At 36.0% G+C, this 23,915-nt stretch overlaps 1 protein-coding gene across 9 annotated transcripts; it reads right to left on the reverse strand.

Moving 5' to 3' along the window:
* Positions 1–266: 266 nt before the first annotated feature.
* LOC135633477 (uncharacterized) lies at positions 267–23,879 on the reverse strand. 9 transcript variants are annotated; one of them, XM_065142955.1, is made up of 19 exons: positions 23,209–23,879; positions 22,688–22,779; positions 20,750–20,842; positions 19,983–20,079; positions 18,310–18,398; positions 16,163–16,322; positions 15,943–16,078; positions 14,386–14,479; positions 12,963–13,097; positions 10,502–10,602; positions 7,562–7,675; positions 5,302–5,522; positions 3,224–3,282; positions 2,962–3,147; positions 2,753–2,876; positions 2,548–2,603; positions 2,021–2,166; positions 1,769–1,936; positions 267–777 (listed from the first exon to the last, which is right to left on the reverse strand). In XM_065142955.1, exons 3-19 carry the CDS (start codon positions 20,811–20,813, stop codon positions 481–483), a joined length of 2,247 nt encoding a protein of 748 aa, XP_064999027.1. In that variant the 5' UTR covers positions 20,814–20,842; positions 22,688–22,779; positions 23,209–23,879; the 3' UTR covers positions 267–480. The 9 variants fall into 9 exon arrangements, with proteins under 9 accessions (XP_064999027.1, XP_064999024.1, XP_064999026.1 ...); XM_065142952.1 differs by having other exon boundaries at positions 20,750–20,915; XM_065142954.1 differs by having other exon boundaries at positions 22,688–22,929.
* Between the last annotated feature and the right edge of the window lie 36 nt (positions 23,880–23,915).

Consider the following 23,915-nt stretch of genomic DNA (forward strand, 5'->3'; position numbering starts at 1 on the left):
TCTATCAACCACCCTCAGATTGGAAGACCCGTTAAGTCATCTTAATGGGTAAAAATGTACTCGATCGACAACCATTATAAGTAGGGGAGATTCAAATTGTTTGAAGAACACTGATGGTTGCTTGGGTCGCAAGAGAAATATGCACACTATGATGAAGACTAATTATTCCTCATCGATACTGAAACAGCAACATGATACTTTCATTTTGAAGGCAGACAGGATACAAGACAAATCACAAATTGCATGTTCAATATATAAACCCAGAGTTACCAAAAACACTAATGATATAATGCGTGTTTCAAAACGTAAACATCACTGTAAGTTACAACTAAGCTGCTTATTCTCCTTGTTTATTTTGAAAGCACAAAGGAAAACAGGAAGAGGAGACGCGGCTGACTAAAGATTTTAAACCTCTTTGTTAGAGAAAGAAAGAGATGCATCAGGGAAGAACACAATGGATGGAAAACTACAATCATGTAACTAGTTCAAAGATATAGGGACCTTTATTGTGGAGTCTGTGCAAATGGTCTCTTTAGTGGTTTCGCCAGCTGGGTGGTCAGCACACTCGAATCTTAGTCTGATATGCAGAGGCTTCATGAAGATCATATCTTCTACATCTTCAAAGGTTTTTGAAAGCGACCTAATGGATGCATCTTCTTCCATTTTTCTGACTTCATGCTTGTTGGAGTCCAGAAGCGTTGTCGCTCGCAAACTCCACTCCTCTGTACTACCTTGTGTTTTCTTTGTCTTCAGATAGACAACTGCCGATACCACCACCTAGGATCAAAAGCAATCAACATCATGTTACCACCATATGTGGCGGACTAAAGCACAGCGGGTATTAATCGTAAAAAGAGAACAACTTGCTATAAACCTCTGGTCTAGTAAGCATGTAGAAATCTAAGATATACCATAAAAGACTTCTTGTGAGTTGAAAAACAACACCACAAATTGATACGTCAGAACTGCAACATAAGGAAACTGGTATTTGTGACTCACTGATGGGTTCTTATCTAAACCATGCATGACTGCTTGTACAAACACAAACATGAAATCATGAAACATCAAGATTACCTCAAATTTTCTTGGACCACCATCAATCCTCCATTTTGGATATTTGATCTTATGGTCGTTGAACAGAAAGATGAAAAGAAAAGGGATAGACAGCGCACAATCTTTTTAACAGGGAAAAGTTATTTTCCTTTTGTTTCTCTTAGTAACCTGATTCTGGCTGATTGTTTTTTTTTTTTCTTGCTGATCTGAATTTGGGAAAAGCTATTATTTTCTACAAGCATGCATGATAGTGAAATTCAAAAAGAAAACCAATATTGCAGGGGCAAAGCTAAAAAAAGGACTGAGTTTACATGGAAGCTTATCATTAGTGGTCAAACAATGACTCCATCTGGATGCATCAGAAATTTAATTTGCAAGGTTTTACATATGCACAAATAAATTAAATATGATGAGCCATATTGCCCCACTTTTAAAATCAGTTTACAAGGAAGATGTACCAACAGCAACACATCCCAGATCTAACTTTCATGCTTGTTTGTCTTGATAGAGAGATCTCCATCAAAAGAAAAGCTGTGATTGAGATGAAAAACCAATTTCAACAGAAAACAAGAGAACGTGCATCCATCATCACCAAAAGCAATCAAGTGATGTACCTTCTGAATATTAATCCATCAAATTCCAGAGAGAATGAAATTCTGCCTTGCTAAGAGAACAACTTTAAATAGGAGTTCATGAGAATAGTGAAAATGGGTACCTCAGCAGTCCCAGGACTTATGGTTAGAGAACAATCAAAATGAATCTTGTCCTTAACTTGGAAGTGTTCCTCAGGAAGTTCCTCTCCATCTTCAGAATAGGGTTCATCCTCCATTTTCGAAAAGGCAAGGTTATCCAATTCATCAAACCACTGCTGAGCAACACCAACCTTGCAAACCCACCAAAATAGTTTTGATTACTAGAGCAAGGGAAGTCACAAGAGTGAAGAAAAGAAGGGCCCTCTTCATGATACCTTCTTTGCGCCAGCTACTGCTCCCTGCAATCCAGAGAGTTCTGCAGCAGATCCTCTAGCTTGGCACCATATGCATCTTCTGTCCACTGGTGCTACGAGTTCAGTACCATGAGGTATATCCACAGAAAATTGTATATCACATCTTCCTGTGAAAAATCAGACAATGTACCATGAGTTCAACAATGTAGTTATCTCCACCATGCCATACACCAAATTAATTCAAGCATGGTATACTAATAAGTTGTGACCAAGAAAAAGATGCCCAAAGATGGTAATCTGACCATTGTATATTCAAATGATATGAACATGATAAAGAACTACAACTAATGCAATTTTATCTGATTCATAATCAATCATTGACAATAACGACAGGGTACCAACATATTCCTGACATGTCAAAAGAACAACAGCAAGATACCCACCATCTATGCAGATTAAGATAATCTCTATGCTTAGGAATAAAAAAAGAATATAATATGTCGACAAGAAAAGTATGTTATATGATGAACCAGAATCCTATTACTTACCAGGAAGGACATCAAAATGATGGAGTTGCTCACTACTAAAGCTCCCTGCATTTCCACTAGAACATGACAAAGCATATCAAGGAATTAGAAAAACTAAAACATCACACCTTTAGCTCATCACTCAAAGGTAAACAGGCAATCAATCACTTGCTTGGTAAACAAAAATTTCCAACTGAAAATAAAGATTGAAACCGAATCACCACACCTATTAACAACTCTTTCAAGAGGACAAACCATCCAATATGGTAATCCAAGCACTCCTAAGTTTGAAAAATGTAGAAATGAAATGCCCCTGGATTCTCGATGATATTTGAGGACTCTTTGACTAGCTTCATGGGAAGGAACATGGAACGTAACAGTTAATAAATTTTTAGCGCAGAAAGAGAAAGTGTAGAAGTTTCAAGGATAACCAACCTGCATCACACAAGATAACATCATTTTGGAAGCTTGCCACTGATGAAAACAAACCAGCAAAAGGGATTCCCTCAAACGAAAGACAATGATGAAGTCTCTTTGATGGCATATTCTGGTAAATATCCTTCAGTAGAGTTACTTTCTCCATTATCATGTCCCCGCACATTTCCATAATGTTGGAGACTCCTATCAAAAATCAGGTTCTGTAGTTGAGACTTATTTGATCAAAGATACTAGTGAAGCCATAAAATAAAAGACATACCTCTTACAATCCTCTTAATTTCTCCAGTTTCCATGCTCACAACCCATAAAGTTTCAAAGCTGCAAAATCAGATTATTGATCATGCAAAGGTACCATACATATCTCATGCATTCAATGCTCTCCCAAGTCCAGACATTTTTCTGGGCAAACTTCTATTATATTTTCAGCCTGAACTCAAATAACAATCATTTCTTTATTTTTTGACAAAATAAAAATATCATAACCTATCACAAGAAGATAAAACCCAACTACCTAACTACTTTGACATTTAAAGAATGGTTGTACTTGCCTTTCTTTATATCTGAATATAGCTGATGGAATGGTTTGTTTATTAGCAACAACTAACATAGATAATAGAATGAAATCATAATTCCAGACTTTTACTTGTAAAGACGCATTATATACCTTTTTTTCTTAGGTATTATATCATGATGCTTAGAAAGAGCTAAACTATCAATCCTAGCCAACCTTCGTTTAGTGTCTAAAGTCAAGGTTCACTTAAAGCAGTGGTTGAAGAACTAGTCTAGAACTGCTGGTGGGAAAGAGTATCCAAACAGTTATACCTATACAAGTTCAAAGTCAAGTAGTAGTTTATCCAAAGTTCGTCATACCGCAACATACCACTCGATATGAGCGGTATATATTGGTCCAACAAAGAGCCGATACGGGCAGTACATCACTGTGCTCCCATGATTTGAAACCAACCATGTCACAGTAGGAAATTCTTTTGCAATAATTCAGCAAAAAAATATTATTATACAGGAAATATATTCTATTTTTATATATATTACTATAAAAGTTATTTATATGATTCAAAAATTATTCCTTAAAAGAAAACAATAAAATGTGAAAGATATCAACATAAACATTAACAAGAATAATATAGAAATATTCAAATAACATAAAAAGTTCAAAGATATAGAATAAGTTATTTCTAGAAACAACAAAAGATACATCCTGCGGGGTATAGAAAGTAAAATTTCTGGATGCAGATGAATGACAATTTGCATATGGTAAGTTTCTTCAAGCCTCAATCTCCTCCACCATCTCCTTTTCCTACTTGAGTGCCCACATGGTTAAGATAGGTCAACATTTTAAACTATTATGCCTATTTAAAATAGCATCTTCAAGTAGACAAATCTTCCATATCATCTTCCGTACCAAATGAACTACAATATTTTAGAAACATGGTGATAACGGGATACAAAGGTTTTGCTGACAAAATCTTTAGTGAGACAATGTTAGTTGACAGAAGTTGCTAATAAATCTCACCATTGGCATAGAGGTGAATATGCATACATGCATATAGACAAAGCTGCTCATGCTTAACCGTGCCACAGTTTGCTTATGGTAGACACTTAAACCACCATTCTTGGCGTACTTCCAGGTCTTTATAAATGCTGGACTGCCACTGAAGATTATCAGATATGGCCAAATTCAGTGTTCTCTACAATGTGATACGATTATAAATAATTTCTATGCCTCAGGTCAATCAGAATACTGATGGAATGCCTCAACCAATAATTTTGTCACCTGCATGTTGAAACTATTGTTGTCATTTTATTTGACTGAAATCTACAGATTTGTCCCTTTGATCAGGTTAGCAGATCATTTTAAGCCTTAATACATGCACCATGCACATGAGGATCATAAATGGTGTTGAACTTTTAAAAGTCTTAATTTGGCTGTTCAATGTAAACTAACGGAATGGTTTATTTTTACCTTGACCAAGTATTTTAATTCAAATTGGGTGTTATACAAGTCATCCACCATCCAAGAAGTTTGAAAAATAGCATGAACATGTAGATGACGCAATATTTAATTTCACACTTGTTTGATATCTACCAAAACCACAGGGCATGAAAATGGCTCCCCTCTAATTCAACAGTTCAACAAGAAATATAACTTTTGCAATAAGTGGAGCAATGCTAAAACACATATACCAAAAGTTTTTCTAAAATTGTTGAAATGGTAAATGATCATCCAAAACTGAAATTTTGGCAACATATTTATACAGTTTAAATTAAAATAAATTATACATATTCAGTTTAAATTAATTAGTAAAAGGCATATATCACCTGCGGTCTATTGTTAAGAGGTCATTATCCCTTGTCTTCATCAAATACCATGGAAATTTAATCAAGTCCACATCAAGTTCCCCAGCTTGTGAAACAACTTTAGTTTCCAGTCCAAGTTTATCTAGGATCCAGCTCCAAATACTGCTACTTTTCCGAACACAAGCAGGGTAAATTGTCTCCAACACTCTCTTTTCCATGTCAGCTCTTCTAATGGCATGATTCTACCAATAAATTAATGTGTAAAGATTAAGAAAAAGGAAGAACATATCACTAGTTGCATCTTCTATGCCACTTGTATAACTCTTCATTAAAGGAAAAAAAGTGGATATATAATCAAACATTAATACAAGTTCAGAAAAATCAGAGTGATAAAAAAAATTGAAGTAAAATGTGAAGACAGTTCAATATAATGCAGATCATAAATTCAAATCTATTATTTTTAAAATGAAGAAAACAATAAAGATAAAAAGGAACAAAACCAACAACTAAAATGAGAATTCTTATGATGCATCACAACAAGGGTTGTAAACAAGTTGAACAAGAATGAAGAGAATCCTTGTTTGTGCTTGGTCTAGACGAGCATATAATTGATCATGCTCATCTTGAGTTTGATTAAATTCACAGAATTTTGAACAGATTGAGCTTGAGTCAAACACAAGTTCAAATTTGAGCTGTTCATGAATGCAAGAACCATGAAAGCCCTATCCACGGCAAAGATAGATGGCAAAGAAAGTGGCCCTATCCACAAGACCCTTTCTCATGTCTCTCCTGATCTCCCTCAATGCACCTCCCATTGCTTCATCACCGCTTGTTGCCTCATCATTGCCTTGGGTCATCCACTGCCTTGCCCTCTCTCTCTCTCTCTCTCTCTCTCTCTCTCTCTCACACACACACACACACACACACTTACACACCCTTGTGCCCACGCATGCACACACACACATACATGTTTCGTCACCTCTTGGTGTTGCCCATCGCCACTCGCCACCCATCGTGTGTTGTTGATAGGTACCCTTCCTCCTCCCTTCCTCATCCTCCAGTCTCCTCTTCTTCATTTCTTCGTCCTTCTTTCTCCGCTTCCTCCACTACGGCTTCATCTTCTCCTTTTTCTTCCTCTTTGAGTCACCGATATGTCCCGTGTACTGACCGATACATACTAGTCCGATCTACAGGTCTAGTACTCGAAACAGTATTGCTTGGTTAAAAAATTAATGCTTGCTCATATTTGTCATCAAATCCACAAAAGAAAAAGACAAAGCCAAGTATGCATATAATCTTCGTTCTATTTTTAAGCAAAACTTATTACAATAGAGGCAAACAAAAAGTAAGGGTAGAAAAGAACAAAAGCAATTGCCTAAATGCATAATGCCACCCCATTTTGGATTATTAAAACATCTAAAGAAACTATACACATCATAAGAATCAAAAGCCATGATAAGAAAAGGAGAGAAAAGACCACCAAAGCAAAACTAGTCTGGATCTGCATCCCAGTATGATAAATCATAGCATGAAGGTTACTCAAAGACAAGAATCTTGCCTACACTGTGAAACTGATAATTTAAGCTTAGAACAATTTGGTATATGGCCTCCCATTAGTATAATTAATCAATTATAAGAATCAACACTATAACACTTTGGATGCAACAATTGTGCATAATTTCTCGTTTTCCTGGCCAAGTTAAGATTCAATTTGGCAATTAATATATGTGAACATCAATCTTGAGACATGAGAAATATAAATGGTACATAATCAAGGATTGTGGTCTTGTGGCATGGGAGAGTATGCTGATACATTTCTAGAAATAGTACATTGTGGATTCCAGAAGGCCTCTGTGCCTAGTGGAACCAACCAAAAATTGATCTAGCAATGTGATGGGATAGCTGGGACCTTAATATGTGCCAATTCCTTACTCGCAGCAATAACACACTTGAATAAAAACAATAATACTACAATACCAAAATTGCAGAAACATAAGGCTGGTTAAGACTCTTGCAATAATCAAGATATTTGAAATTTTCGGCTGACTATCTCATCCAACTCAATGCTAAACCAACTAACATTCCCAAATAGCTGCTAACAACATTTATCCGAAAGGTCCAATATATGGCAATGTACTGATGTAGTAATAAGCTATAAGAACCAGGCATGCAGTGGTAGTTGAAATTTACTTTAGAACTCTTCACAATGAGGTTTGCATTACAAAGACATCAGGTATAAGGAAGAACTGAGATGCGTTAATCACCATATTGTATGTCATACCTCAGAGTCCACAAAGAAAAGGCAATTTTCATCAGGATGATAGAAGGATCCAGCAGGCCGGAACAATTTGGCAGATTCAAATTCACCATCCTCGAAACCTGGGGAACAACCGATCTGCAAAATGAATGAAATCACTGTATATTGTATTATTTGAATCATCAGATAAACCAGAACCCCAATTTATTCAACATTTTAAGAAAAGTTAACAGTATAAAACACCTGAGTTATTACTAGTTTACTACCACCGTCAGAATAATAATATACTTGAGTTAGAACTACCATCATCAGAATAATAAAGGATAAGGAAACATTATGGCTTAGACATACCAATCTTGGCCAGATCGACAATGCGAGCTAGCTTAGATTAATGCACATCTAGGTTGGATCCCCATGGATTTAGGCTGGATCCACAAATGAGCATACTTGGCCGATCTAGACCAGAACCATGCTGATCAATATTAATTTTTTGCAGATTTAGGTAGGATACAAGACAAAACCATATGAAACTAGATTACATTCAGATGGATCTTCATGAAATACATACATCCAGCATAAATTCAACACTGCATGATTGGAACATGAAATTTTAGGCTTCACTTTGCAAAAAAAACCATGATTAAGAAAGAAAATTAAGACACATGATATTAAAATTCGAACTTGATTTGGAGAACTAGAAATATGCCCCATATCCCATATCAATTTGAGAAATTTAATACAAAAGGGAGTTTTAAAAAACATGGAGCGTAAAAGAGTTGCTGGTAAAGAAGAAAGAAGAAAAGGGAACAGGTTAGGAAGACCAAAATTTGATGCGAGGGTACAAGCATCCCTACAGTCAGCTAGCATGCACAGGGCAGTGTGACTAGCCTAATTCTATAAGATCACTAGCGCCTTGATTCTCATAAGAGAATCCATAGACATCTCGTACTGGAGAACTAGACTGACAGTTCAGGTTTAGGTGGAAGAAGGTTACACACCAAGCATTTGTATCGAAAACGAGAGTTTACTGGATTCGATCATCTAGCAGTCACCGTCACAAAATACAGAAAGCTGGCCCACCCTTTAGTGAATCCATAGTTTCAAGCATTCAGCTAAAATAAATGAATCACAAAGCCCAAGAACTTTTTATTTTATCAATTTCCTTTTGATGAATCCAAATCCTTAGGCTTAAGCTTAGTGCCGTATCATTTGACCAAACTTTAATCCGTAAGCCATGCACCTCAAGATTTTCAAATTTAGCATTAAGTGCATTGTTTATCTAATCCATGATGCATTATATGAACTTCATGAATAGCATAATCATGCAAAGAGACAATAAGATTTGTAAATAGTTACATTACGAGATAAGGATAAACAACCTTGGTCACATTTATCTTGATCATGGTTGCTACATTAACTAATTTTCTGTGTTATAATTATTTGGATAAGGTATTCCTCTTTCATCCCTGATGTTTGATACAAGTAAATTGAAAAGTTAAAATGAGGTTTCAAGTTAAAGATGCTTTTACTAAATGATTTCATGTGCCTTAATTAGTTGATTTAGCTATACTAAGTGCAGCTTCAAATCAATGAATACACCACTCTGAGTGAAAGTAACATGACAATGGAAGTTAGGCATTACTTGATCATTCAGTTTTCTATTCTTGTGAGCACTTCAAATTGCTTGCAGCAGCCAGCAGAACTACTCTGCAGTTTGATACTTAAGCAGCTACCTTTTCTCTAGTGTGTTGCATGTGCAGCACTGCATGCAATTGCATCTCTAAGTTTCTAAATTCTATTTGTTAAAATATTACATTGGTGCCATTTTAATTTCTTATAATCGATCATGTGAAAACATTTATGGAATTTTATATAAATGGTTTTCAAAAGCTAATTTAGATTAGATTAGGTTGTAGGATCTTATGATGCTATGATGCAAGTTTATGGACCCTCAATAGTTCTTGATACTTGATAGGAGAGCAAGTTTAAAAATATTACTAGCAATAGTAGAAGATAACTAGTGATACAACAATAAGAAAAGCCAGTGGTGAAAAGCAGTGGAGATCACCAGCAGCCTGTGATCTCCAAGGAGATTTTAAGGTGCTGCTTCAAAAGCCATATGCCGATGGTCTCCTTGTAAAGATTTCAAAATTTCATTTAGGAAGATTTGTCAGTCATTAATTTCAATATGACTTTACTTTTGTTAACAATCTTGAAAAAAAAAGATTTAAAATATATCTGTATATGTAGATGCAAATGGAAACCATATATTTGTAACTGACAGTAACTGTACTAGGATCATCGTTAGTGGTGGTGAGTAAAGTGTGAGAGAAAGCATAAAGGTAAACACACCTTTTTAGCACTCAAATCCATTTCAATAGTTGCAAAGAGAAATTATAATAAAATCATGCCACTAATTTCTAGAGTAATGATGGGTGCCAAAGTGCTACTTTGATACATGCTGTATGTGCTTCACTTCCTCATAAAAGCAGATGGAAGATACTATCTGTCAGTGCAAAATAAAAATTTGTGTATATGACCATGTTACCTTCTTGTTCTTCAGGCTGCAATCTTATTCCAGGTTGTAATCTCGTTTCCTTAAGAACATGGAATGTGGACTAACACAAATAATTAAGTGTGACACTTGAGGAATCATCCTGTGTCCTAAGAGGTTAGGACAACTTTTCATGAGTGCTAGTTTCAAAGCAATTCTACCTCCCAAGGCTTCTGAGTTTGACAACTTTGCTACATGTAGATCAGCCTATGGTCGTAATCATCTCCTATTCTTTTTCTTTTTAGGATTCCTATTGTCCTTCTTTTCTCTTCTGATCTTCCTTGCGTTTATCTTAATAAACATAGCAGTATTCCAACATTCGCCTCAAAAATCTCTAATATAGTATAACAGGCTAAAATTGAATATAGCATGTCTAAATGTAATCAACAGGCAAGCAGATTAATTCTTACACAATCCAAAATCTTCCCCGCACCATCACTAATGATGATCCTATGATGGTTACTGTCAGATATAAATATGTGGTTTCCATCTTCATCTACAGACACAGATCCTGGAATGGTCAAAAATAGAAATGCTAGTAAATCCAGAAGATAGAAGACCTTATCAGTGATTTTATTCAAATAAAGATCATACCAAAAATAATGGCAACCAGTCAGCAAAAATTAAACAATCAAATATGACAATCTAAATCTGTCAAGACTGAAAACAGCAAGTTTGAAATGGTTTACAAGGTATGCCATCTACACTTTATTCTCCAATCATTGTAATTACAGAACACATACAATCCATTCAAGAAAAAAAGAACATACAAAATGTGTGATAGATTTACAATTTGCATTACTTAACACCATACAAACAAGTGAAAGAAGAAAATAGATAAAGAACATGTTGTCAGGTGATCTAGATTCCATGACTCGGAGCTGCAAGCAGTAGTGGGAAGACTCAGAGGACACACCATCAAAGAAAAAAAGATCCACCTCATGAGCTCTAATTTTGAGGCTCCCCTCATATAAGGCTCACAAACTAGCCTCATTAGCTTTCTCAAAAAGTCCAATGTTTAAAATATATGGCTCTATGATGTTTGATTGTCTATGTTACCAATTGAGACATCAATATGATGAAAGAAATCAAAGTATATTTGATTTTTGAAGAAGTAAAAATATTTATTCAATTGAAGAAATTCAAAATAAACAGAAGTGTCTGTTTGGTTGCAAGGAAAAAGATGGAAAATGATTATCCACTAAAAACTTTACACAAAACATAGGTACAAATTCATAGAAGACAAAAGGAGTTGATTCCCTTTCATTTTTCAGCTGTTTGAATTATATGAAAAAGTTACATAATTTTTTAGAGATATATGTTCAAATTTAACAAAAAAATGAGGATTTAATTTATTCTTTTTTCATTTTCCACAGAAAATTTTGAAGATGAAGAGTTAACATTCATAAAAATGTGCAAAATAGTTTTCCAGATTATACAGATTTCTTACCATATAAACATATAAAAATTCAATTTCCATGGGAAAAACATACTTTAAAGAAATTTTTGTTAATGAAAAGGAGAAACAGAAAATTTTAGTTCTGACATAACCCTGTTTCTTTATTATAACTTTTCTACAGTTACAGTTATTTGGTTTGTGTTAATTTACTCCTCTCAGTCACCACCTTTCATGATAACAATTAACAATTCAACATCCTAACCTTTAAGTTAATGGAAAAACATCTTAATACTCACATCTAATTTCTTAACATTCAAATACTGCTCTCTCAATCAATAATAGAGATATATAGTAGCTGTAGAAAACTAAAATGCAATCCTTGAAGGTTCAAACTTTAGTCTAATCTCTTTCTTAGGCATCCAATGGCTGTTTCCATGCTAGAAACTAACTTGGTTCAATGCAAAAACAAAAAGGATATTATAGGCGATTTATGCATATTGGCATGTATAGTTCATTCATGGAATGATAGATTCATATCTATCAATAATGACTGGCATACGGCAAAGCTGGATGCAGAAAACTCTTCCACAAGTGTTTATATCGCCCTCAATAGCAACATTGTTTACATTGCTAGTTGAGTATGGATGTCAATCCACTACTCCTTGCTTCTTACACTTTCCTATCAATCATGCAATCTTGATTACATATTCCTATTCTTATTTATATTATTTTCATATTTTAATATGAACTAATAACCATCCCCCTATGCAGCCACAAACTCACAATGCACATAAGCCACACGATACAAGAACATCAACTTGTTGCAGTTGATTTTTGAAGCGTTGATTGTTAGAGCTAGCAAACTCTATATGAGAATAACTTTTATGTTAGATTCTGAATCCAATAGGCTTGCTCAAGTATGTGTCCGTTTATATACATTATCTAATAATCGAACTTATTGTTAGGAAAGAATCCACTTTATTAACTTGTTATGTTAGATTCTACATCCAATAGGTTTGCACAAGTATGTCTCTGTTTATAATTATCTAATAGATGAACTCATAAAAATTAAAAAGATACCACTTCATTATTCAACCTTATGTCACATGGTGCATAGTTATTTACCTTCTTCTTGACTACAAGAAGCAATTATTAGCGTATTACTACCTTCGTAAACATAAAAATATATCCATATAATATAGTATAACTAGAATATATAAAAGCAGTATAGTCGAAAAATCCATTTACCAAGATCATAGTAACAGACCAAAAGCTGTGATGTTATGTTCTTAAGTATCAACATGAGACAAGCATTAGTTATTTAAAAAGGATAAGTGAACCAAGAAGAAACATTGGTTATGGACATTATTGATTCCTTATAAAGAAGCAAAATCAGAAAGCCAACATAATGAGCTAGTAACATACATGGAAAAAAAATCATAAGGATTCCAAAGAAACAGGAAAACATGTACCTGGATAACAGAGAATTAAGTTCCTAAGAGAATTAAAATAAGGTTCCTTTACAATCTCCATATGTCTTGTTTTATCGTCGGTATTCTGCATACCAAGAGCAGTTTCTTTCTTAAATGGGCTGCATTCCTCGATGGCTGCATGCAATCATAAATTGGAGTTAGTATGGGAAACTATGTGTACCCCCAAACAAATATTCAATACTAGTTATGCTAGGTTGCATGGATTATGGAAGATGATTTCAAAATTTACATAAAGATGAGAAAGAAATGATTGAGAACAGTAAAGCAAGAGATCAGTAGACTTATGGAGCAGTAAAACCTAGCTCCTTACCACAATACAGGCAATCAAATTTCAACTATAGATTCAAGTAAGGTATTATTAAGGAGGATAGCTCCTTATGACAACAGTAAATGCAAAACTAAAAAAACTAGCAATATCAAAATATAGAAGGCACAAAACTAAAATGCTCCTGTAAGTTCCTACATATGAGTGAAAGGAACCTCATGATCAATGTTTCATGTACCTGATGGTATGGTAAGTACTGAGTCTATTGACCAGTGCTTACTGGTCCAACAAAGGGCCAGTGTATCAGACCATATGATACAGTATCAGTCAGTAGTATTTTTTTATTATTTTTTATTGGTACTGGATTGCACAACTAGTATATCATGTAGTACACTTGTACCATACCACTCTAGTGGTTTATAAAAAATGATACATGATGAAAATAGGAACGTGAAGGTTTTTGTAAACACTGATCAAAAGAGTACTAGGTGAAGTTTGGTGTATATCCTATTACCAATATGGAAATGGTTATAGAATACTATTTGATAAAGTACACTCATGACCAAACCTACCAGGCAGTAAAAATCAGGTTGGTGTCGAGCAAAATTCTAGAATGAAAAGTTCCTGGAGGTTATACATGATTTATATATTTCAAGGAAAGCCATATAGATGACCTTGAAGGTAAACTATATGGATCAATGTCAAACAAGTTGGTCTCAATCAGGGAAATTTGCCCTCATGGCAAGTTAAGATAGATTCGCATGAACAAACTTTATCAAGATGTCAGATTTTCATGCAAGTCAGCTGGCAGATTCCAAGCAAGAATCAGCCGGATCGGCTTGAATGTCTAATTTTTTAAAGATCAGGCAATTTCAGCCAAGTCTAGCCAATTTCTGGCTGTGTCTGAAAAATTAGCTACTATCATATGATACTTTTGCAGACATGATATCAGTATGACAACAGGTTGCACTAGAAGTTTAAATTCTAGAGCTGCTCTAAGCACTAAACAAATGTTAAATGACATGATTGCATAATCATAGGGATATCAGGGAATAGGTACATTTGAGCATACTGTTACTGAACAGTATACAGTTAAAATCTAACCTAAATGCAAAAATAAAAGGATGAAAGTTTTACCTTTAGCAATCACTCTGTGATCTATGTCCAGATTAAAATGAACAACATGATCAGTAGAACCTTTGCATAGCAAGAATCCCACATGGTCCATTATCTGAATAAATCCAAGGCAGTAAAATTATGTTAAATAACAAATGAGCAAGAGATGGAAAATCAGGAAGTTCACATCAGAAGACACATCAGGCTACTGATTGCAGATTAAAAGGGAAAAAAATGAAAAGAATCAGATATTTTAAGTAAAACCATTTATGTGCTGCAGTTTCAAGTTTCAACCAACCTGAACAGTATATAAGATGAATTCTTGGAACAAGCTAAATGAAAATTTTACTCCAATTCTGTTCAATTAATAAATATACATTACTCGCCATTAGAATTCTTAAGTGGTAAATTGATTTCTTGGTTGCAATCTCCTTTTTTCAAAAATTAATTTCCATTCATTAAATTTAATTGTCTACAGACCCTCGCACATGCACTAGCCACTAAGATATCTCAATTGAGAAGTCATAATCTTTCTAGATGTATAAAGATTCTTCCAACAGCACAAAAAAGAGACATGAAATATGCAAAATATTTTGAGATTCAACATGTGAACAAGTGAAGTTACTCGACATGCGAGCGAGGCGAGGCACAAGCACCCAATTAGTGGCTAGGCGAGCGAGTTCAACCAGGTGTGGCCTAGGCACTAACTTGGGCCCAAACGCTGAGCAGGCTAGGTGCCCAACGTTGGCACCTAGCCCGATTGATTCAGGCGCCCACTTGATTCAACTCAGGCTGGGTCAAGCCTAAGTCACCCCAAACCCCCCACCCCCCACATTGTGCCCTAAACGTAAAACTCTCTCTCCCCAGCGACTTGGCCATAGCCTCGATGCACAACAACTAACTTCGTCTCCATCGGTGAACATAGGCAGCGACGACGATGTCTTCCTCCAATGATTTCTTATCATTGAAGCGTTTTCCTAGGCGAACAGCTTCTTCCTCTCTCTCTCTCTCTCTCTCACTCACTTTCTCCTCTTCTTCCTCCTCTGTCGTTGTACACTCCTCCTCCATCCTCCCTCGTTCACCATACCCCCCTCGTTGCAGCCTCTTGCCTCATCGTAGTTCCCCCCTACCCCGACACCATCATCCCTCTCCCTTCTCCTCGTCGCAGCCCATGCCCTCTTCCTGGATCCGTCCCAATTCTCCGACACCAACCTCCCTCCTCCCTCTTCCCCCGTTCATCAACACCATGGCCCCCTCTCCCGCCCTGCATCCACCCACCACCCCCCCCCCCCCCCACCAACCCCATCCTCCCTCTCATCGTCTCAACCCCCTCCCACTCAAAAATTCAAGAAAGTGGAAGACTAGAAGCATTACATTTTGCATGCAGAGGAACTTCCTTACTTTATATGCAATCAAGATCTTCAGTTGAACTATGTCAGACATTTCCCATTACAGTCTTTTAAGCATCTCTTTTCTCCAAGGCTTACATCATGTCACATAATACATCAATCACATCTCTCTGCACTACTCATTTTCTGCCAGCATACACAAACAAAATAAAAGAAGCCCATGCTTTACCTTCATAAAATCCTTCTTTAATACCAAGATAGGAAAGGTGACATACTCCTCCATAATGGCTTCAGTGATCCATGCATGATTAGAAGCTAAATTAATTGAACTACAACATAAAGCAAGAACATTAAGTTCTGGATACCTACAATGAGAAACTTATTGTCAGTGACCACCTTACTTTTGATGAAAGCTCTACAATTATGAGAATAAGCTTAAACACAACTACCTCTGCTGTAGCAATTTTACCCTATGAAACATAGTAACACGTTCATTGTAACCAACAATGTCTGTGTCCTTGGTAATTGAAAACACAAGCACTAAAAATATTCCATCCTGATTGGACTTTGTATTGCCACCAATGTCATTCAACCAATAATGATTTGGTCCTGCATATTGGTAAGTACATATTATATGTTCATTAGGCTACAAAGGACAATACTTAAAACCAAAAGAATCAGTGTGATCTTCATCCAACCATCCAAATTTGATCACATCAGGAAATTAAAAATTGGCAGAATTCACCAAGTTGTGACAATTTTATATGATCTTGGCTAATTATGTACTGAAAAAACAACAAAAAATGTTCGCATATTTAGCCTATTAACTTGTTGATTTGCGACCAACTCTCATGTCATGCACAAGATGAGGTGTATCATATTACTAGACTCTAAAAAGAAGAGAACTGTCACCCCAAAACAACACTACCTATTTTAGCTCCAAAAGACCATATCAATTTAGCTCCAAAACAAAAAAAAATATTTTCATATGAATTTAACAGTTCAGAATGACTCAACATCATAAATCATTCAACATTACAAATTATGCAGAGGAATGTTAAAAAGAACATATTTACCAACTGATGCCAAATAAAGACACAATGAGTGAGTCAAACACAATGAAGTTTAAATTTGAAAACAAATATGTAATTAAATTCAAAAGATAAGATATTTCAGTAAAATTTTAAGCTTTACTATGAAGTATGAAACCATCTGGTATTCCTGAGCACTCGTGAAAAAGACTCCCCAAGAAGACAACACCTTTCAGTTATTTATCCTTGCAAAACCTATAATAGTTCCTAGTCCTAAGGATGAAGAAGTTATCCCATGGGTTCCTTTATAGGTAACTTATTAGCACACTTTAGTTCATAACTTATTAGCCAACTATATAGGAATAAAATGACAGATGGCTGTGATCCCCTGAACTCAATCAGACAACACAATAAATTTTACCTTTTGTATGTTGTGAACACTTATTTTACATTGTTTGGACTTTGGAGAAGCACTTCTTGTGAGTTGGCTTACTTTCTAACCCAGATTCTAATTAAAAGGTATCTTCATGCGGTTGTGCATTTGTTCCAGTTGTATATAGTATGGATATTTTTAAAGAGTATTTCTGCAGACTGATAATTTAGATTCAACTTCCAAATTGGGAGACAAAATTAAAAACCTGAACCAGCAAGATGAAATTAGCTAACTCTGAAGTTTCCAGCAAGAACCAATCGGCCAGAAACTGGTATAACTAATTTAATGTAGTAGCATTTATTTTCACTAGTTTCCTTTGCCTTACGATACAACCTAGCAGGCCAGTGATAGTAAAACTAACCTTAAGGTACTCTTGAAAGCAAGGTTCGTAATTTTGTATACCGAAGCTGTAACAGTCAAGGATTAGACCAGTATGATACCAGTAAAATGAGTACCAGTACGCCAATAAGTACTAAGTTTTGAAATGGCCTAAAAGAGTTGAACAACAAAAAAATAAAAAATTGCTCAGTGCACAGTATCAATCCTGAATCAAGTGTATCAAGTGATACAAGGATTGTACCATTTGGCATGGGTCTGGTACCAGCATACTGCCTGGTTTACATTGGTTCATATATTGATGAATTGTTAGACCTGTAAATATCTGTTGTAACGCATTGTATTGAATGTTATTGCAAACCTTGTTTTTACATAGTTTGTTTTATTTAATGTTCTCTAGTCACTTCATACTTTTACGCAAGGTTTGCAATATCGTTTTCGATGGGTACTGGTGGTATTTACCACTCCAACAAGTTACAACTACACAAACCAGTGTAAGCTGACAATACTCGGGACAAGGCTTGTATGCTGCAGTACAAGCCCTGTTCATAGTACAAGCCATGTGCATGGCCGGTAACACCCAGTGAGGTGGGAAATTTTTTTTTGTTTTTCAGCCTTTTTAAGCATTTTTTGAAACGTACTATGTACCAGCGTACCAAAACTCGATATGCCGATACGGATGAATACCGTATCAGTCCAAGAAACACCAACTTGACAAAAGTGGAGAATATCAAAAGGTGGTACTGACCATGTAAGAAGTCAAAAGAATATCAAAAGGTGGAGAATATGAGATTACCTTCAAGCTTATGAAAAGCAGACTTGACAAAGCTCAATATATCTGTTTGTGAAAATGAACCATCATGAGTTTCAGACGCAATCGAGCACCTGAGAGGCAACTACTAAATTTAATTAGAAATGCATTTTACACCGAAAATAAATTAAATGCACGGATGATGCAGATGGGAAGTCCTACCTACAGTAACTTGAAATGGGCAAAATAAATCCAATAACTAATTCATTCCTGAACTGTGAAAATCCTAGTAAAATAAGTCGCACAATTAGAAAAACCACTCTGTTGAAGCTTGCTGGGAACCATGCAGATGAAAGTCATCTTGGATGATCAAGTAAATACTTGCATGTGATGAGAAATAGAACAATAACAAAACAAGCAATAATGTCCCAATTTATTGTCTATGTGGATATTCCAGCATTGCTAGTCAAAGAAAAGCAGTCAAACCATTTTTTATGGCTTCTAATAATGTCTTTGTAAATCCTCTTCTATCTCCCTAATTATATTTAATTCAGTGTGTATATAGGTCTTCTTCAGAAATGCATGTATCTTCTAAAATGATTTTCCTTCATTTTATACTTGGTCAGAGCTAAACCATTTGTAGGCTAATCAAATCGTTAACCATATATGTTAAACAACAGTTTTTTTTATTATATCATTGTCCACATTCTACAAGGCTAGACCAAAAATAATATGACAATTATGACACAACAACAAAGAAGTCTAATTGTTGTTGGTCAAGAGGCTACAAGTGAAGATAAAATATTAAACCTAAATTCACAACTTAAATATGCAAAACACTTCTCCTAAAGCTTTCAGCAGTACCTTCCTTTATGCGCAATCCTAGTCAAACATGCCAAGATAAAAATTTAGTGTGATTGAACAAATTTGACAGAAATATATTCAGTTAAACATGCAAAACAAATCTTTGAGTGACTTCATCACATGCGGATTAGACAAAAGGATTTATAATCAATTCAAAGATAATCAACTATCTCACAACTTTAGAAATAAGAAAAACCATAAATAATTCACAAGTAAAAAGAGAAGGCTGGATTGTCTCTCTAAAGACCCAGCTCAATGTTGGGGATAATTTAGACTTTTCTTGATCTTGTTGCATTTCCAGTCAGATGAGAACTAATGTAGACACCAATTTGTTTATGAATCTTTTAGGTGCATTATTTTCCTTCCTTATCATGTTTTTGTTCAAACTCAATCAACTTGCTTCTGTGGCTTCGTTTACCAGAATAAGACCAACTTTTTATCTGCCAATATCATCCTCTGCAAAGCCTATATACTTCACCATTTCACCTTGCCTGTCATCCAAGATATAAAGCACAAACAAGTTTCCATCCCAAAATTTCAGCTGACAGTATGATGTTATGTGCTTTCTACAACCATCATCGAAAACAAAAAACATTTGTGCACATCAAGATATTCATGGCATATAATGTGCTTCTAAGTAGCAAGCTAACACTTAAAAATCATCCGTAATCAAGTACATGATGGAAAAAATCTAGTCTTGTCTGGGGAGAGTGCCACTGATCCCTTTAAACTTGATTGTTTTCAAGTATTTAAACAAAATCAACTGTTATCTGACAGAATGCAGGTCAAAGCTATGCAGGAAGGTAAACATTGATACAAAGGAAAAGTAATTTATAGGCAGCAAATCAAATTACCTGGGAACATAATCAACCTTTATATAATGTGTATCTGTTGTTTTTGACAAGTGATGTAACAAAGAGGTCACTAAAAACCCTCTCCCCAGTGATGATTCTGATTAGAGGAAAAAAAATATAGAGAAGTCAAATATGACTGTGAAAACTCATCATGAAATGATGAAGCAACTTAGAAAGGAGGCATTTAAGCCTCCTTAGAATAAATGATTGGCTATATGAGTTTCAAATGATTGGCATTCCAAATGAACAAATTTTTCCTAAAAAATCAATGTTGATGAATTTCAACTTCCAATTGTCCAAAATATTCTCCTACTTATACAAACAATAAAGATTAAAGTACATATTCCTGTTGTCCATAAACTTTCTTTAAGCTGAAAAGCAAAACTAGTAAAGAAATTGCCTTCTAGTTGACTTTATGAAAGTGTTGGATGGTGCATTTTAACTTTTCATAAATAGTCAAGATTTATAAGAAAATTGACTTGCACCACAGGCAAATGCGATACATACAGAAGGTCATTCATGCAGCTTCTTGTTTTGTTGGGTATAAATGCTAAAGAGAAATACCCATAAAGACCTAGTCAAGAACTTGGATAAGATGACTATTCAACATGTTGTCTCCTACCATTTGAAATTGAAACTTAGTAACAGGAACTCATCCATATGGTGCTCCTCCAGTGATTTGCTACATCATCAACTGATTATGCACAAAAAACAAAACATGCAGTGACATTGAAAATATAGAGACAATGTATTAGCCAGAAATTTACCTTGGTATTTTATCATATACATTCCTTTGGCTAGTTTGGGCAAAAATCTTCTACAATGGTACATGGTACAGAAGCCCAGCCAAAAATCCAGATCTGCAACTCAACAGATGAATGTTTTCATGTCAACAGCGATGGTCAAGAATGGATGGTGAGCAACCACAGAACCCTGAATATGTCACAAGAAACAAACAAAATACAAGCAAGATAAGGTTGCATAATAAGCTTTCTTAGTAAAAGCATATTGCTGTATCTAATAATCTGGACCACTAAATTAGCCTTGATGTTGTTGTCCAAAATATAAACAGATATGAAAAAAAGAAAAAAAATTATTCAAATGTGCATAAGTTAATTTATTCATCAAGAAAGAAGGCCATTAAAGATGGCCTAGAAATCATTTGCGAGAAAATTTAAACTCTTACTAAAAAGCAAGCTATCTTGATCCAAGAAATAGCAAGAAGAAAGAAGAAGATGATGGAAGAAGAAAGAAGAAGAAGAAAATACGTCGCCTATTCAGAAGTTGAGACTTACGGCTTTGTTGTTGTTATTGTTGTATTCAAAAGTAAATAAATTAATTTGTTTATTAGAAAAGAACACCATTAAAAATGGCCTAGAAGTCATTTGTGAGAAAATTTAAACTCTTAATAGAAAGCTCTTCGATGATAAATTAGAAGGAAAGAAGAGACGGTGGAGCAACAAGAGGAGGAGGAAGCGAAGGCGGTGGAGGAAGAGAAGAGAAGGAGAAAATGTACCGAAGCGGGTAGGTGCGTGGGCGACAACGAGCACAATGAAGAGGATGTGCACCACCGTGGCCATTAAAGATGGCCTAGAAGTCATTTGCAAGAAAATTTTATCTCTTAATAAAAAGCAAGCTTTCTTGATCCAATAAATTCAATTTTGGCTATTAGGAAGAGGAGGAAAAGAAGATGTATTGGAGTCGACGACAGGTGGTGAAGGCACGGGCAACGATAGGCACTTGGGCGACAACTGGCACGATAGAGAGGAGATGCTCCTCGCGAATCCTACCACATCGCATTAAAAAGGTTTAAAAAAAACAGAGATTTACTATTTAGAGCCCCTTTTCACTAATGACAATCCCCTTACTATTGGCAACCACTTAAAAATTTAATAAAATAATATTTTATTATTTATAACCTCACTAATTTCAGTTTATCCTTTTTTTCTTTATTTTCTTCCCAACCCCTATTGTCACCTGCACACCTTACCGTTGTCAAACACTCCCTACGCCCTGCACTTCGCCAACACTCTCCCCTCTAACAACCTATCACAGACAAATTTGTAAACAAGGTATTCGATGTAATATTTATGTATGTTTGTGTCTTTTGATTTTATTCATACTTTGCACAGCATGTAGAGGACTTGCAATAAGCTCGACGGTCTCATTTTGATTAGCCTTTATGGTCGTTTTAGTCCTGTAAACACAAGTTGTGTGCAATCATTGCGCAGAGGCAAAATTGCATAAAAACAAACCATCCAAGCAACTATTTTGAGGGTTTTCTAACTCCGTAAAGTGGTGAAGAGTGTCAGTCAGCACAACACCCAAAAACTATATGGATAGCATATGGTGAGATGAGCCTTTGTGGTAGTATTTAGGATTGATTCGATATCTTGTTTCACAACAGTGTCATGTGGGTACTTGTGAAAACTTTTGATCGTGGTGGACCACCTTGGATTCCTTATCGCATGATCATCCAAAGCTTACGAAGTCTATGATTGTAATTTGTATTGTTTATCAAATGTTTGCTGAAATATCTACTTGTGGTATCCCAAATTAAATGATTTCTTCAATCCATCTTCTCTTTTGTAAATCTTTAATGGATCAATAAAAGGTTTTAGGGGCATTGACCCTTTGCAAACGGAGACACAAGGGTACCAGAGCTGAGGAGAGAGGAGGAGGAAGAGAAAGCGGAGGAGAAGTACCAGAGCTGGCGAAGGGCAGCGGCGGATGGAGGACGCGCGGGGGTCGGCAGATACGCGGGCGGCGGCGACGGGCAGAGGGAGAGGAGACGCGCCTGGCGAGTCCTCCTCAAGTTAGAAAGGTAAACCACGGGGTTTAAGGCGGTAAGCAACGAACCAGACCGGACCACCCGGATTTCTCGCTCCGCATCGTAGTCGGAGGTCGGACCAGGACATACCGGCCGAACCGGAAGAAATTAAAAACCCTTGAATCACGATAAAAATAATAATAATCCTCAAACACCGAAACCAAAAACCAGTTGGATCAGTATAACGAAGATTAATGCAGGCATAAAACCCTAGAGGATTGAACAGTAGGTTCCACATCAAATATGAAACTGAGATTCCTCAATCTCTCGAAGCATAAATTCCACGGAAAAATGAGAAAAAAATCATTTTTTACCCCAAAAGAAGGAGTCGCACTAGGAATCGGACAACGAAACAAAATAAAAGAAGCAGATTAGGTTCCGGTGGACGGGGGAGACCTTAAGCAATGGGCGTCGCAAGAGAGCAGGTTCTCCTAAGATTGCGACTGAAACGAAGGCGCCGCTACCAGTCGCCGGTGGGAGAGGTGGAGCCGCGTGCTGCCTTGGGATCTTTCGAGGGGTTTGCGGTTCCCTGGAAACAATTAGGGTTTGATTTCAGAAGCTTCAAAAACCGCCGTGATTGGAAGCTTATCGAGCCCCAACGAAGTCGTGAGAGAAAGCCCGGCCTGTCATGGGAACAGGCCTTACATGAAAGGACCCAGATGTGTGGCTGAAAGTGACATTTAGACGAACATCTAGTGGGCACACTCAATTTTCCTGATAGAATGATAGGAACTACTAAAACCAAAAGACAAGTCTTGCTTCTCTTTTCTCATGTTATTTTTGGACTTATCTTCTTGCTTGATTCTACTGGCTCATGGAGTGGGAATTGCACTACGTGGATGTAGTTGCCTTGTGGTGGCCATGGCTGTGAGTTCAACAAATGCAGAACGGGTGGATCTGCGGATGCATTATGGAATTCACAACAGGTGGAATGGAAGGCACTCATAAATTTTCAGCGACCCAATTCACAACAAGTGGAGTAGCTGACACACATCACTGTTTAGCTATCCCTTAGTCTGTAAGCCACGCATATCATCATTGTGTTTGCTAACAGAAGAATGTACCGATTGGCACGGACGATGAGATGTCGACTTATACTAGTA

This window comes from Musa acuminata, chromosome BXJ3-3, assembly GCF_036884655.1.
Source record: "Musa acuminata AAA Group cultivar baxijiao chromosome BXJ3-3, Cavendish_Baxijiao_AAA, whole genome shotgun sequence".
Lineage (NCBI taxonomy): Eukaryota > Viridiplantae > Streptophyta > Magnoliopsida > Zingiberales > Musaceae > Musa > Musa acuminata.